This window comes from Ictalurus punctatus, chromosome 25 (assembly GCF_001660625.3).
Source record: "Ictalurus punctatus breed USDA103 chromosome 25, Coco_2.0, whole genome shotgun sequence".
Classification (NCBI taxonomy): domain Eukaryota; kingdom Metazoa; phylum Chordata; class Actinopteri; order Siluriformes; family Ictaluridae; genus Ictalurus; species Ictalurus punctatus.
Window position 1 is genome coordinate 3,364,133 of NC_030440.2, and position 12,714 is coordinate 3,376,846.

General features: G+C 39.5%; 1 protein-coding gene across 2 annotated transcripts; it reads right to left on the bottom strand.

Annotated features, from left to right (window-relative positions):
• Nucleotides 1–41: 41 nt before the first annotated feature.
• On the bottom strand, nucleotides 42–11,424 carry rd3 (retinal degeneration 3, GUCY2D regulator). Of its 2 annotated transcripts, XM_017456615.3 has the most exons (3): nucleotides 7,807–11,424; nucleotides 5,266–5,578; nucleotides 42–2,600 (listed from the first exon to the last, which is right to left on the bottom strand). In XM_017456615.3, exons 2-3 carry the CDS (start codon nucleotides 5,550–5,552, stop codon nucleotides 2,246–2,248), a joined length of 642 nt encoding a protein of 213 aa, XP_017312104.1. In that variant the 5' UTR covers nucleotides 5,553–5,578; nucleotides 7,807–11,424; the 3' UTR covers nucleotides 42–2,245. The 2 variants fall into 2 exon arrangements, with proteins under 2 accessions (XP_017312104.1, XP_017312105.1); XM_017456616.3 differs by lacking the exon at nucleotides 7,807–11,424 and having other exon boundaries at nucleotides 5,266–7,434.
• Nucleotides 11,425–12,714: the final 1,290 nt, after the last annotated feature.

Consider the following 12,714-nt stretch of genomic DNA (forward strand, 5'->3'; position numbering starts at 1 on the left):
TATCTTTAAAATACAATCTCCTGGAAAAGAAAAAAGGGACGTTTCTTTTTTTTTTTTTTTTTTGCTGAGTATGTTTACATTTTTATAAACGACACAAAATTATATTTATATTGAAATGTCAATATCAAGAATTTAGGACATCCTTTTTTTGTCCTAAGCACACCTTTATCCTTTTTTTTTATTGGTATAAATGCCTATAGTTCTATTCAAGATTTCTTTTATTGTCATCTCTGTGCACTTGTAAATATCTTCATTATTATAAAACCTTAAGCACAATATAACGTGACTTTCACTTAATATGTGGCGTATGGTGTTGATGTGGCATAAATCTAGACCAGTGTTTTTGTCTAAATTGGACAAATCAGAATTGTCTCACCGCTGTATGTGAAAATCTTTACACATCAGATCTGTGTTGCTCGTATATGCTATTTATATTGAATGCATATAGAGTCTGGTTGTGCATTTAGAAAAAAATAAATAAAATAAAGAGATACAGCTTTGGGTAATGTTCACATCAACTATCAGAATGGGGGAAAGATGTGATCTCAGTGATTTTGACCTGACGGGCAAGTTTGGGTATTTCTATAACTGCTGATCTCCTGGAATTTTCATGCACAAAGGTCTCTAGTGTTTACTCAGAATGGCACAATAAAAAAAAAAAGAGTGGGCAGTGAGCAGGAGCTTTGCAGACGGGAATGCCTTGTTGATGATGGAGGTCAACAGAATGGCCAGACTGGTTCGAGCTGACAGAAGGACTGCAGTAACTCAGGTAACCACTCTGTACAATTGTGGTAAGCAGAAAAGCACCTCAGAACGCACAACACGTCGAAACTTGAGGTGGATGTGCTACATCAGCAGAAGCCCACGTCAGGTTAAATTTCTGCCAGTCAAAAACAAATCTGAGGCTGCAGTGGGGCAGACTCACCAAAAGTGGATAGTGGATGACTGGAAAAACGTAGTCTGGTCTGATGAATCTCAGTTTCTGCTGAGACACACCGATGGTAAGATAAGAATTTGGTGCCAACAGTATGAATCCATGGACCAATAGTCCAGGCTGGTGGAGGTGGTATAATGATGTGGGGAATGTTTTCTTGCCACTCTTTGTGCCTGTTAATACCGATCAATCATTGCTTGAATGCCGCAGCCTATTTGAATATTGTTGTATTATTGATCATGTGCATCCCTTCATGGCCACAAGTTACCATCTTGTAATGTCTACTTCCAGCACCATGTCACAAAGCAAAAGTCGTCTCATGCTAGTTTCGTGTGCTCGCTTGTCTACGTTCTTGCCCTGTGTGTATACTGCTCTACCTCGTCACAACCATTTCAATGTACATGTCCTGGCATACTATGCAAATGATCAATAAACTTGACTATTAATGTTTGCATTATAAATGTAGTTACTACTTTAGTGTGAGGAAAGACATTTCTGTCATTGTTTCTTATATCACAATTGATCTAAACTACTGTACTCTTATCTGCCATCAGCGGAAGGGTTTAGATAGCCATTCATTCATCAATTTTATTTATTGTTCGATTAAAAAAAAAAAATCCACATTTCACACATACTGAAAATGGAGTTTTAAATTCATACAGCCCACTGACAGTAAACAGACACCTGAAATGATGATTACACTAATACTGAATCAGTAACATTTGGAAAATGTTACTAATTTCAAAAACATTACTTTAACGTACTTAACATGTACAACATTCTAAGTTTCGATATGGAAGTTTGTGTCTAAAAAAAAACTAATTTAAAAAAACTAAATTATTACAATTATTATTATTATTAAAAAGTGGTTTATCCAGTACAGACTGCTAAATGCCATACAAACCAGCCCCTGAAAACATAATGCATTGAAATTCACAGCTTTTAGAAGATCTCGAGATTTCAATTGTTATAACTAAACTTAAACCAAACACACAGCATTTACATTTACAGTGCAGTAAATGCCAGAGAGTGTTTAGAAACTCAGAAGGAGGGTTACGATACCATCAGTATGAAGGTACGTTGCAATCAGAGAAATATTTACATCATTAGCATTTTTATATAGAAAACTATTTATTATTATTTACTGTTGTGCTTTTGAAAATGGAAAGTGATGTGCAGAAAACCCGTTGTATGATGTTTTGGTGGTTATTATATCATGCATTTACCATGTAGGATTGTTTGCTCTTTTTTTTTTTCAATCCATAGTGCAGCACTATACATGAAGTCGTGTTTTTGGAGTCCAAACATTGATCACACATGTCCATTAATGCCTTTGTGTCCGAAATCAGGCATGCTAAACACACGTTGTGCCTTTTCAGTTGTGTGTCCAAGTCCTTTTTCCACATCCTGAGATATGGTACGGACTTCCTCTAATCCAGAACTGCTGGAGGTGAGAGCCACAGAGCTGCCGAACGGATTGATTCTCATTCGGGATTTGAATGTAAGCATGGACAGGCTGATGGAGCGCTTGTTATTCCACTGCCGAGCCAAGCGCTGTGCCTCCTTCTCCTCCTGAATGCGCTCCAGTGTCTCGAGAAGAACGGCCCGGAAAAGACCGGAAACCTCTTGCACCTCTGGCTCGTTCTCTGTCAGGACCTGACGAAACCTACCAAGAAAAAATAATCACCTCAGGTTTAAGAGAGTTACTAAGGTCGGTCCATCCATCCATCCATCTTCTATACCGCTTTATCCTTTTCAGGGTTGTGGGGGAACCTGGAGTCTATCCCAGGGAGCATCGGGCACAAGGCGGGGTACACCCTGGACAGGGTGCCAATCCATCACAGGGCACAATCACATACACACTCACACACCCATTCATACACTACGGACACTTTAGACACGCCAATCAGCCTACCATGCATGTCTTTGGACTGGAGGAGGAAACCGGAGTACCCGGAGGAAACCCCCACAGCACGGGGAGAACATGCAAACTCCACACACAAAGGGCCACGGTGGGAATCGAACCCCCGACCCTGGAGGTGAGTTACTAAGGTGCCCAGTAGAATATACAATGCTCCAACAATATCACCGAGTTTAAACTGCTGAATATTGGTGCTGGGACCTCAATAATTTAGTGTTGCCAGTGCAACTACATGCATGTTCTTGGGCTAATGGAAAAAAAAAATCAAATGAACAGTGTACCTGGAAGAAACCCAGCTTCATTAATAATTCATTAATGTGCTTCGACTGTGTTTTCTGTCTTCACACTACATGTGCCAAGTGAGCACATGTAACAGTATGCTAGTTTGTCAGTGTATTAAGTATACCGATCTAGTCAGTAAAAAAACCAACAGTGTATGATTTCTAGCTGTTCCAGGTGGGTGGGTGTTCGTGTAGGACGGGTTGGTACTAAAGTGTAAATTTATGCTTGTTATGTAACAGGGAAACGTGTCTTCTGAGCTCAAATCACATTTCTTTTTCCTGGTTTGACTAGATGTCACGAGTGAACGCATTGCATCCAGTTCTTGCCATATTGGACTCCAGCACAGTTTGTTGTTTCTGCTGCTACATAGCAACTAAACCTGTTAATTAACTGACTGGATCATTTATGAGGCTTAGAAATTTAAAGGGATTTACAACCTGGATAAAACCCCTAGACTTAAACAAGAACTTTCAGATCTGTATCTGCTAACTGTATATTTCTTTTCTCAATGCAAATTGCAAATGTCAACCTATCCAAGGCCAGGTAAACCATGCCCAGTGACAGTTAATTGGTCTTTGTGTAACCAGAGACGCTCTCGAGCTCATTAGAGCCAGGGTTCTGTCATGTGTTCCACAAAGCCACTTTGGCTAAGTCACTTGTTCTACCCTCAAGAGGCCTAGATGTTCTTAAGAAGCTTTAAAATAACTCAGCATGCTGGGTTTTATCTCTATAATTAAATCATTCTGTGTGTGTTTACTGCATGTGCCTCCAAGGCATGGACAAATACAAAGCTCTTCCTACATCTGAGGGCGTGAGTACAAAAACCAAAACCAAAAAAACACCTAAAACTGCATTTGTAAATTCTGACGCTCCGCTTCTTTGATTTGGTTTCATATTCCTTTATGCAAAGTGATGCAGCTCTCGATTTTAGAACACATCCGTATGTACTAAACTGCACATTGCTCTCATATTCATACTTAGCGGTTATGTCGTGTCTCATTTCCCAAAATAAATCCATTTTCTAGATTTAGCTTTTATAGTAACATTCATTTTTAAATTCCCAATCTGTATTCCTGTAATCACAATGATTAAATATTAAATATGGTTGATCTTGATGGTTATGGAGCCCCAGGTGTGTGAGCACAGGAAGATTAGCACTGATCCCACAAACACTGTGGAATATAGCTGAAATGATCAGCACTGACTGCACACATTTCCGGGCAACAACCTGTTCCACAAACTCAGGAAAGAGATTAGGATAAGCATTGGATTAGAACAAGCGTCACATAAATATTCACGTTAAACAGAAAGTATGATGATGGGCAAAACACCTTGCTAGACCATTTACACATCGGTTTTAAAATCATGAAATATCTTTTACACACCAGTTGTCTGTCCTTTTTGATAATAATAATAATAATAATAATAATAATACATTTCTAATTAATGATAATCTATAATAATCTATTGATGATGAATTAATGTCAACTGTTGCCTTTTAAATCGACACATCAATCTGAATCATCCTAGCATTACACCCCTAATATTGAGTATTATTCACAACCTTTGTTTGTTGTCGATGTGAGTTCTATAAAGCCCAAGTGTAACTGCAATTACAATTTTTTTTAAAAAGTGAAAAATGGCTCTAATTGCCTTGGTGTTTAATTAACCATCAGGGATAAACATTTTTCCCTTTATGCCAAATTATTAGAATTTTAACAACTACTACTACTACTACTCCTACAATAATAATAATAATAATAATACTAATAATAATACTACTACTAATAATAATTTTAGGTTTAATATAGATAGGCCTATTTGTTCATCTGGTTATAACTGCCATAGTGTGTAAAAATATACATACATAAGCATACATATTACTTACATGTGGAAAACATGTGAAGGTGCATTTCACTATGCCCTAAAATCACACCTGGGAATTAGACAGATGTGGCATGGTGTGTGTATGTGACCATGTCTGGGGAGGCATTTTCCAGGAAGTCTGAAACACTGTCTCTGTGTCGTTTCAGGCATCTGATGCTGTGAGCCTGAGATCAAAGGAAAATGTCGCTGATGTATTATTAGAACCGCGTGATAAACTGAGCTCGTGCTGGTGTGGGATTACCGGAGGATCACGGCTCCGCAGTAGGACGGATGTACTTTGCTGCACAGGTCCTCGAGCGCCAGTCTCTCTCCGTGGCTGATGTCGTAGGAGACGCGCGGCGCGCTCACCAGCCAGCTGTAGTCCACGCCGGTGCGCAGCCGCCGGTACTCGTTATCGCGCTCGCGCTGCAGCCGCTCCGCCTCCTTCATCTGCCAGCTGAGCTCGAGCATCAGTGTGTCCGTCACCGCCTCAGCCGGCTCGCGCCGCGCGCTCCGGTACACAGGCTCGCTCCAGCCGAACCACGACATGGCCCCACGTGCGCACGTGCTCCTTCCTCGAAAATAAAGTCACGTGGAAAAGAATACGTATCAGTTTTCAGATACTTTTTGCACATCTATTGCTTGTCATGTTATTTCTGTGATTTCGTCACGTTATTCGCGTTCATGATTTCATTTCCACGTGGTTTCATTTCTCAAAGGGAATTCTCTCACCGAATTCCTTTTCACGTGAGCCCATATTATTCACATGATGTCACGTGTGTTTACATGAACTCACGTGCAATTTCAGGGCATGCCATGTTGAAATGTGCCTTCTTCACTTGTTTTTCCACTTATGATCACGTGGTTAGAAATGTATGCGATTTAATGCAGGGGTTCCCAAACTTTCCCAGTGCAAGGCCCCCCAAATGGCATTAACATTTGACCGAGGCCCCCCTTTTGCAAGATGTCTTTAAAACAAATTAAAAATACAGACTTCTGAATATATCCCTTACATCTTTACATTATATTAGGAACTGAGTGTGTGTGTGTGTGTGTGTGTGTGTGTGTGTGTGTGAGAGAGAGAGAGAGAGAGAGAGAGGGAGAATCATGTATTTATTTATTTTTCACACCAAATTATTGAGGCCCGACGGGCGCCCCCTGGTGGCTGCGGCCCCCACTTTGAAAACCACTGATTTAATGCATAAAGGAGATTACAATTGTCATGTTTAGTGATTTTTTTTATTTTTATTACCAGACCAACTCTGTTGACAGAAACATTTGATGTTACGGTTGTGTTTAGATTACCATCAGATTCAAAAACGTGTATTTATTTATTTTATTTTATTTTTACAAAATGTGTACAGACAATGGGTATTTTACAGATAATGGGTTACATGTGATGGGGCATTTAACTATAAATCTGTAGACAAGACTATTATAATGTTCTGGATTTGGTTATTTATTCCATCTGAAATTGGTCACTAGTATAAAACCTACCATATCTCACAGAAAAATATGAGGGCGAAAAAAAAAAACAGCCAAAAATGAATAATCTGATTATGACACTAGTAATATACCGTGAAAATCTCTACTTTCAGAACATATAATCTCATTTTAACAAAATGACGTCGAAATGATTCCATTTTAACAAACACAGCTTAGACTATGTCTAAATCCTTGTTGGTAAGTGTGCTTTACTCGTGCAGTGCATGTCATGATTTGATCAAGTCGTTGGAAAGTCATGTGCCGTTGCACAATGCACATAAACCTAATGAATTCAGATTGTAATCAGATGCCGGCTGTCAAAATGTCTGTGATACTTGTGCATCATCATCATCAAAACCGAGTAGAGCACTTGCACACTTCGTACGTATGACAGAGGAGAACGTTTTTAAAATGTCTAAATGACCTAATAAAAAGGGAGTAACGTAAAGAAATTTAGTCAACAGAAAGAACTGACTGAATTAATCAACAATTATTTCCCCAGTAATGTGAGCAGGAACAGAGATCAGTCGAGTGAACAGACGATGATGGGGCGTGTTTAAGTGCTTGATGGGGATGAGACTGATGATGGACGTGATTAGTCATTTTTCACTTTTAACTCAATCCATACTCCTTGAAAATCTGCCAGGGACGGTGCTGTGTGTAACATATTCAAAATATTATATATGTGTTATATAGAGTATTGCGTGTGTGTGTGTGTATGTGTGATTTCAAAGTAGATGGATCAGTGATCATAGCAACATGTTTAATTTCAAGGCACAAGGAGCAAAAGCAAGGTGGGAATGTAAAATGATCCCAAAAGAGATAGGTCTGTAGCTGAAACCCTCACAGGTACAAGAGGACATGATCATGTGTGTGCAGAATAAATATCAACCGTCAAGCTTGGGACACAGACAAGATATTTACCATGTTACAGCTATATGCAGGATTCTCTGTGGGGGTTTCTCTCTCTCTCATACATACACACATTTTTTATTTTTATATATATATATATATATATATGAAGGAGAGAGAGAGAGAGAGAGAAGTGTTAAATGCTGTTTGATGTTTTGCTGTTGAAAACAAACACAAAGCTTCTGTCATGTTCTGGAAATGACCATGTTGGTACGGATGATTATCATAGTTGGATTTAATATGAAAGCTACTCTATTGTGTCACTCTGTAACTTTTTTGCACCTGTATTGCATCAGATCTGAGCGATTTGTAAGTCATTAAAGTTTGATCATTAAATGAACACACTGCAGATACTGGAGCAGCTGAAATAATTACAAACAAATAATCCACAGTTGTTGGTACGTACCTTAAACTCTTTGAGAATGAATACTCCACCTCCAAATCTTCCCCAGACTTCAGGTTACAATTTTCAAGATGTGTGCAATTTGGTTTGCTTATTGCTTTCCAGTGGCTGTCCTTGTATTCTCTCTCTCTCTCTCTCTCTCTCTCTCTCTCTCTCTCTCTCTCTCTCTCTCTCTCTCTCTCTCTCTCTCAGTACCATCCACCCACTTTTCTGCCTGTTTCTGTTTTACTTTCTTGCTATCTCTCTTGTTCTCTTTAGTTCATCTCTCTCTCTCTCTCTCTCTCTCGTCCCTGGAGCGCTGATCCAGCACAGGCTGCTTTAAAGTGAACGGCTTAATTCACATTCTCCCTTCCTCCCTCCCTCACTGAAGTAGCTCCTCACTCACAGTTGCTATAGTGATGTTCTGTAAGCCTTACAAAGACAAGAGGCTGACGCAGAGAGAGAGCGAGAGAGAGAGAGAGAGAGAGAGAGAGAGAGAGAGAGAGAGAGAGAGAGAGAGAGAGAGAGACAGAGAGAGTGAGACAGAGAGAGTGAGACAGAGAGGTCACACAGGCCGTAAATAGAATACTTGCATGTGTGTGGGCTAGGATGGCAATGTTCTGCAACATTAAGCCTATTAAAAGTCATTGTTTAACATTTTTGCTCACTACGTTTGGGGGAGTGCGACAGGTATTACGAATGGTACGATGAGTGATTTTTTATTTATTTTTTTTAAGTGATTTCAAACTAATAACTCTGATATTTTGTTCTTATGAAAGCTTTCCTGTGCTTCAGCAATAATTGATGCATATTTCGCTGTACGTAATTAAAGATTTGCTTACCATTTGGTGTTTGAACACCCACTCTTACAAGAGAAGAACGGCTGAGCCAAAAATATGTTTGTTTTTTTCTGCACCGGGTCTGCGAGTTTAATTTAGGGAAGTCTGTTTCACTTAAAACAGACTTCTAAATAGACTGTGAATGCACTAAATGTTATTCAATGTGGAGATTTTGTAAATATGTAAGCTCTCGTGCCTTTCAGAAATAATTAACTTGGGTTTTATTGTGCAGATAAGATTCACTTCCTCGGAATTTGCCAACTGCATGCCCACTGTTAGAGCAAATGAACACCTGAGCCAAAAATACAGATGTTTCTTTGCACTGGCGCGATGAGGCGATTTCACTCATAACAGACTTCTAAATGGATGCTGAAGGCATCGACTGGTGGACACTTTACTCTTCCGATTCTATTCAGTGTTTTTACCTATAAATGTAGATCAAGTTTTAACAGAAGTCATATTACCATTGCTTATACATTAATAATACGTCATATGCTGCAGCAGGAAATCTAACTTCACAGGGCTATGCTGGTCATATTCTGCTTATGTTCATGCATTATAGCAAGATAATGGAGTTAGAAAGAAAAAAAAACACCACCACAAGCTTATTATCCACAAGATACAGGGAGATATTTATGTAATGTATTGAACTGTAACGGTTAGATTGAACAAGTGGCAACATGGGGACTCTTCGCTGTGCAGAAAACACTTCTCTTTTATACATTGAAGTGCACTGCTAATGATGTTATCATGTGTTTAGAAAAACTACAGCAGCTTGAAGGCTGACAGTTGGATAAGAGATGAATGAAGCTTTAAATCCAAACATATGTCTCAGCTAATCAGGATTACACACACACACACACACAAAGCACAAGTGAAGTCAGCCCCTCTTCTCAGTACCGCTCCCTAAGTCAGGTCAACTCTAGGATACACATTAAATTACTTCAACATTAAATTCCCAACTCCAGGGCTGCTAGTTCAATCCTAAGCTTGGGTTAATGTCCGTGCGTCACGTTGCACATCGATTACCAACTCTAAATTGCCCATAGCTGGGACTGAGTGTGTGAATGTGTTGTGCATTGGACTGGGGTCCCATAAAGTGTGTATTCCCAGCTCACACCCACCGTTCTCATAATAGGCTCTGGATTCACCACAACCCCAAAGTGTTTTATTCTGAAAAGATGAATCCACTCATTTAATTACACCAGTTGGCTTTATAGAAGCATCATTGCATAATAAATCATTTTTGTACTTTCTTCATTCTCAGAAATGACACCTTCTGTAGCTAATGACTGTAACTGCTTTATTTGTTAAACTTTAACAGGTTGTTAATTCAGTCTTTGGCATTACTGTTATGTAATTAAAGTAACTTCATGCCATATGTCCAACTGTTACACTTAGAAATCTGGAAGTCATCAATTTATGGCCTTGAACTCCCAATGTGTATCTGTGTTTAATTGATGTGTGAAATGGCTGCATTAGGTGTGTAGGAGAAAATACAGCATGGGACTTAAAAATAAATGAAATTAATAATAAAGCCGTTTTGGAACAGTTTGCTGAAAAATGAAGAGGTACATCATTGTTACCTCACCTGAAATGTACCTGATCAACCAGGACGTGTTTGGTGTCTGAGAATTGCTTGTTCTGTTTTTCATTGGAGTAATGAGTGAAAACTAAAGAGGGTAAAGTAAAGAAACAAATTTGTACAGGTTTCTTAAATAGAACATAAAACACAGTATCCATTCTAATAACATTCCTTGTTAGTAGTTCCTTTTTTTCTTTTTGCCTAAGTGTTTATCACACGTTTATCAGTTGTTACGGCCCAGTCTAGGTTAGGCCGCACAGAGTAACTAGCTCAGGATTCAATGGAATTTGACCTTTAAAAAAGGGAAGCCAGGAATTGTGTTAAAAAGTTGTGGAATATTGTAGCAATTATATACATACAGCTATACAAAGACCCAAACACCAGCCATACCTTCAGGGTGGGCCAAGGCCAAAATAATAAACAGAAGGATTCTTGGTTTGGTAGCTTGGTAGCTCGTTTACCTTAAAGGAAAATAATAAAAGGAAAACAAGTATCCTTCCCTAACTCCCTAAGCCAAATACAGAGACAAAAGTACCCCTCTCCCAAAAGGGGTGGCAGCCACACCCCTACTGTCAGTGAACTGAGCACAAAATATATGCAGTGTTGAAGAGAATACACAAACGGATACAGGGACAACCAAACTCACAGTCAGAACCAGGCAAGCATGAAAACCAGAACAGCAGTAAGAATATAGAATACTTCCGAACTCACATTCCGAACTCACATTCCGAACTCACATTCCGAACTCACATTCCGAACTCACATTCCGAACTCACATTCCGAACTCACATTCCGAACTCACATTCCGAACTCACATTCCGAACTCACATTCCGAACTCACATTCCGAACTCACATTCCGAACTCACATTCCGAACTCCAGATCACATCACCACCTCCAACATCCCACACCATTCTCACTCCTCTTCCTCTTTATATATGGTCGTCAATCAGTGATGTCATCCTGGGAGGCGGGAGCAAGGCAGGCTAGGGCAGGCTGGAAACTCTGGGAGGGAGTTCGGACCTGCACACAAAATATGGCACAGCACACAGAAGAAAAAAAAAAATCTTCCCATCCCAAAGATTAGCGGGTTGTAACAGTCAGTGTTTCAATAAAGTTGTGTGTAAATGTTTGTGTAAGCCAAAAACCTCCGCCAGATTTACAAAAGCAAACTGTGTGCACGGCACAGCTGGACTGCATTTATCGACACCCACAACACTCCATAAAAGCTTATAGAGTTCTGAAAACACAAAATGACGACTAAACATCAAAAAAAAAAAAAGAGAGAGAGAGAGAACTTGTCAGAAACAGAAGTGGATGTTATTCTGAGTCAAGTTTATGACAGTAAAAAAATATATATTATTTAGCAATGTAACAATTAATTTAAGTGAGGTGAAAAGAGAATATTTTGACAAGAAAAAAAAAGAAATATCTATATAAACTCAGCAAAAAAAAAGAAACGTCATTTTTCAGGAGACTGTATTTTAAAGATAATTTTGTAAAATCCAAATTAGCTTTACAGATCTTTATTGGAAAAGGTTTAAGCGATGTTTTTCATGCTTGTTCAATGAAGCACAAACAATTATTGCACAGGCAGCTGTGGAACTGTGCTTAAGACACCAACAGTTTACAGGCGCTAGGCGATTAATGTCAAAGTTACAATAACTTAGCACACTAAAGAGGCCTTTCTACTGACTCTGAAAAACACCTGAAGAACGATGCCTAGGGTTCCTGCTCACCTGTGTGAACATGCCATAGACCTGCTGCAGGGAGGCATGAGGACTGCAGACGTATCCAGAGCGATAAACTGCAATGTCTGTAATGTAAGACGCCTGAGACGGCGCTACAGGGAGACGGGAAGGACGGCCGATCGTCCTCGCAGTGGAAAATTACATGTAACCGTTGGTCCTCCAGACGTGATCGAGAACTTGCTTGGTGGAAGAGTGGAGGAACATCTCACAGCAAGAACTGACCAATCTGGTGCAGTCCATGAGGATGAGATGCTCTGTAGTACTTAAAGCAGCTGGATGCCACCACATACTGACGGTTACTTTTAATACCGGACCGATGTTAAAAAACATGTATTTCACATAACGCTCTGTGAGCGCATCAGTTTTAATACTGAGACATGTCCGAAAGCAACGATCCTCAAGGCTGTAGCATTCAAATGATTATATAATGAAATAAAGTGTCAGAACAAATAAGAACCCATCTATCAAACAGTAGTGTTGATCACTTTAAGCAGCTGAGAAGCTAACAAACACACACGCCTACTAAACTAAGAGGGTGTGTTTAAGATCGCGCTTCCCGCTGTGTCTCAGGAGAGCCCTCCACTTCACACTTTTCTGTTTTCCCAAGCCTAACACATCCGATTCAGCTTCATTAAGAGTGTGACCTTTAGCTGTGGTGAATCAGCTGTAGTAGAGAAGCTTACTAGACAACTTACTAGAGTGTGAAAAAGCCTGATAGGGCCAAAGACATTTTTGCTTATGGGATTGCTAGGAAGCAC

Coding starts and splice junctions, on each gene's coding strand:
- rd3 (XM_017456615.3), bottom strand. CDS start 5,552: ATGTCGTGGTTCGGCTGGAGCGAGCCTGTGTACCGGAGCGCGCGGCGC. Junction 2,601..5,265: donor TGCGGAGCCGTGATCCTCCG/GTAATCCCACAC, acceptor TTTTCTTGGTAG/GTTTCGTCAGGTCCTGACAG.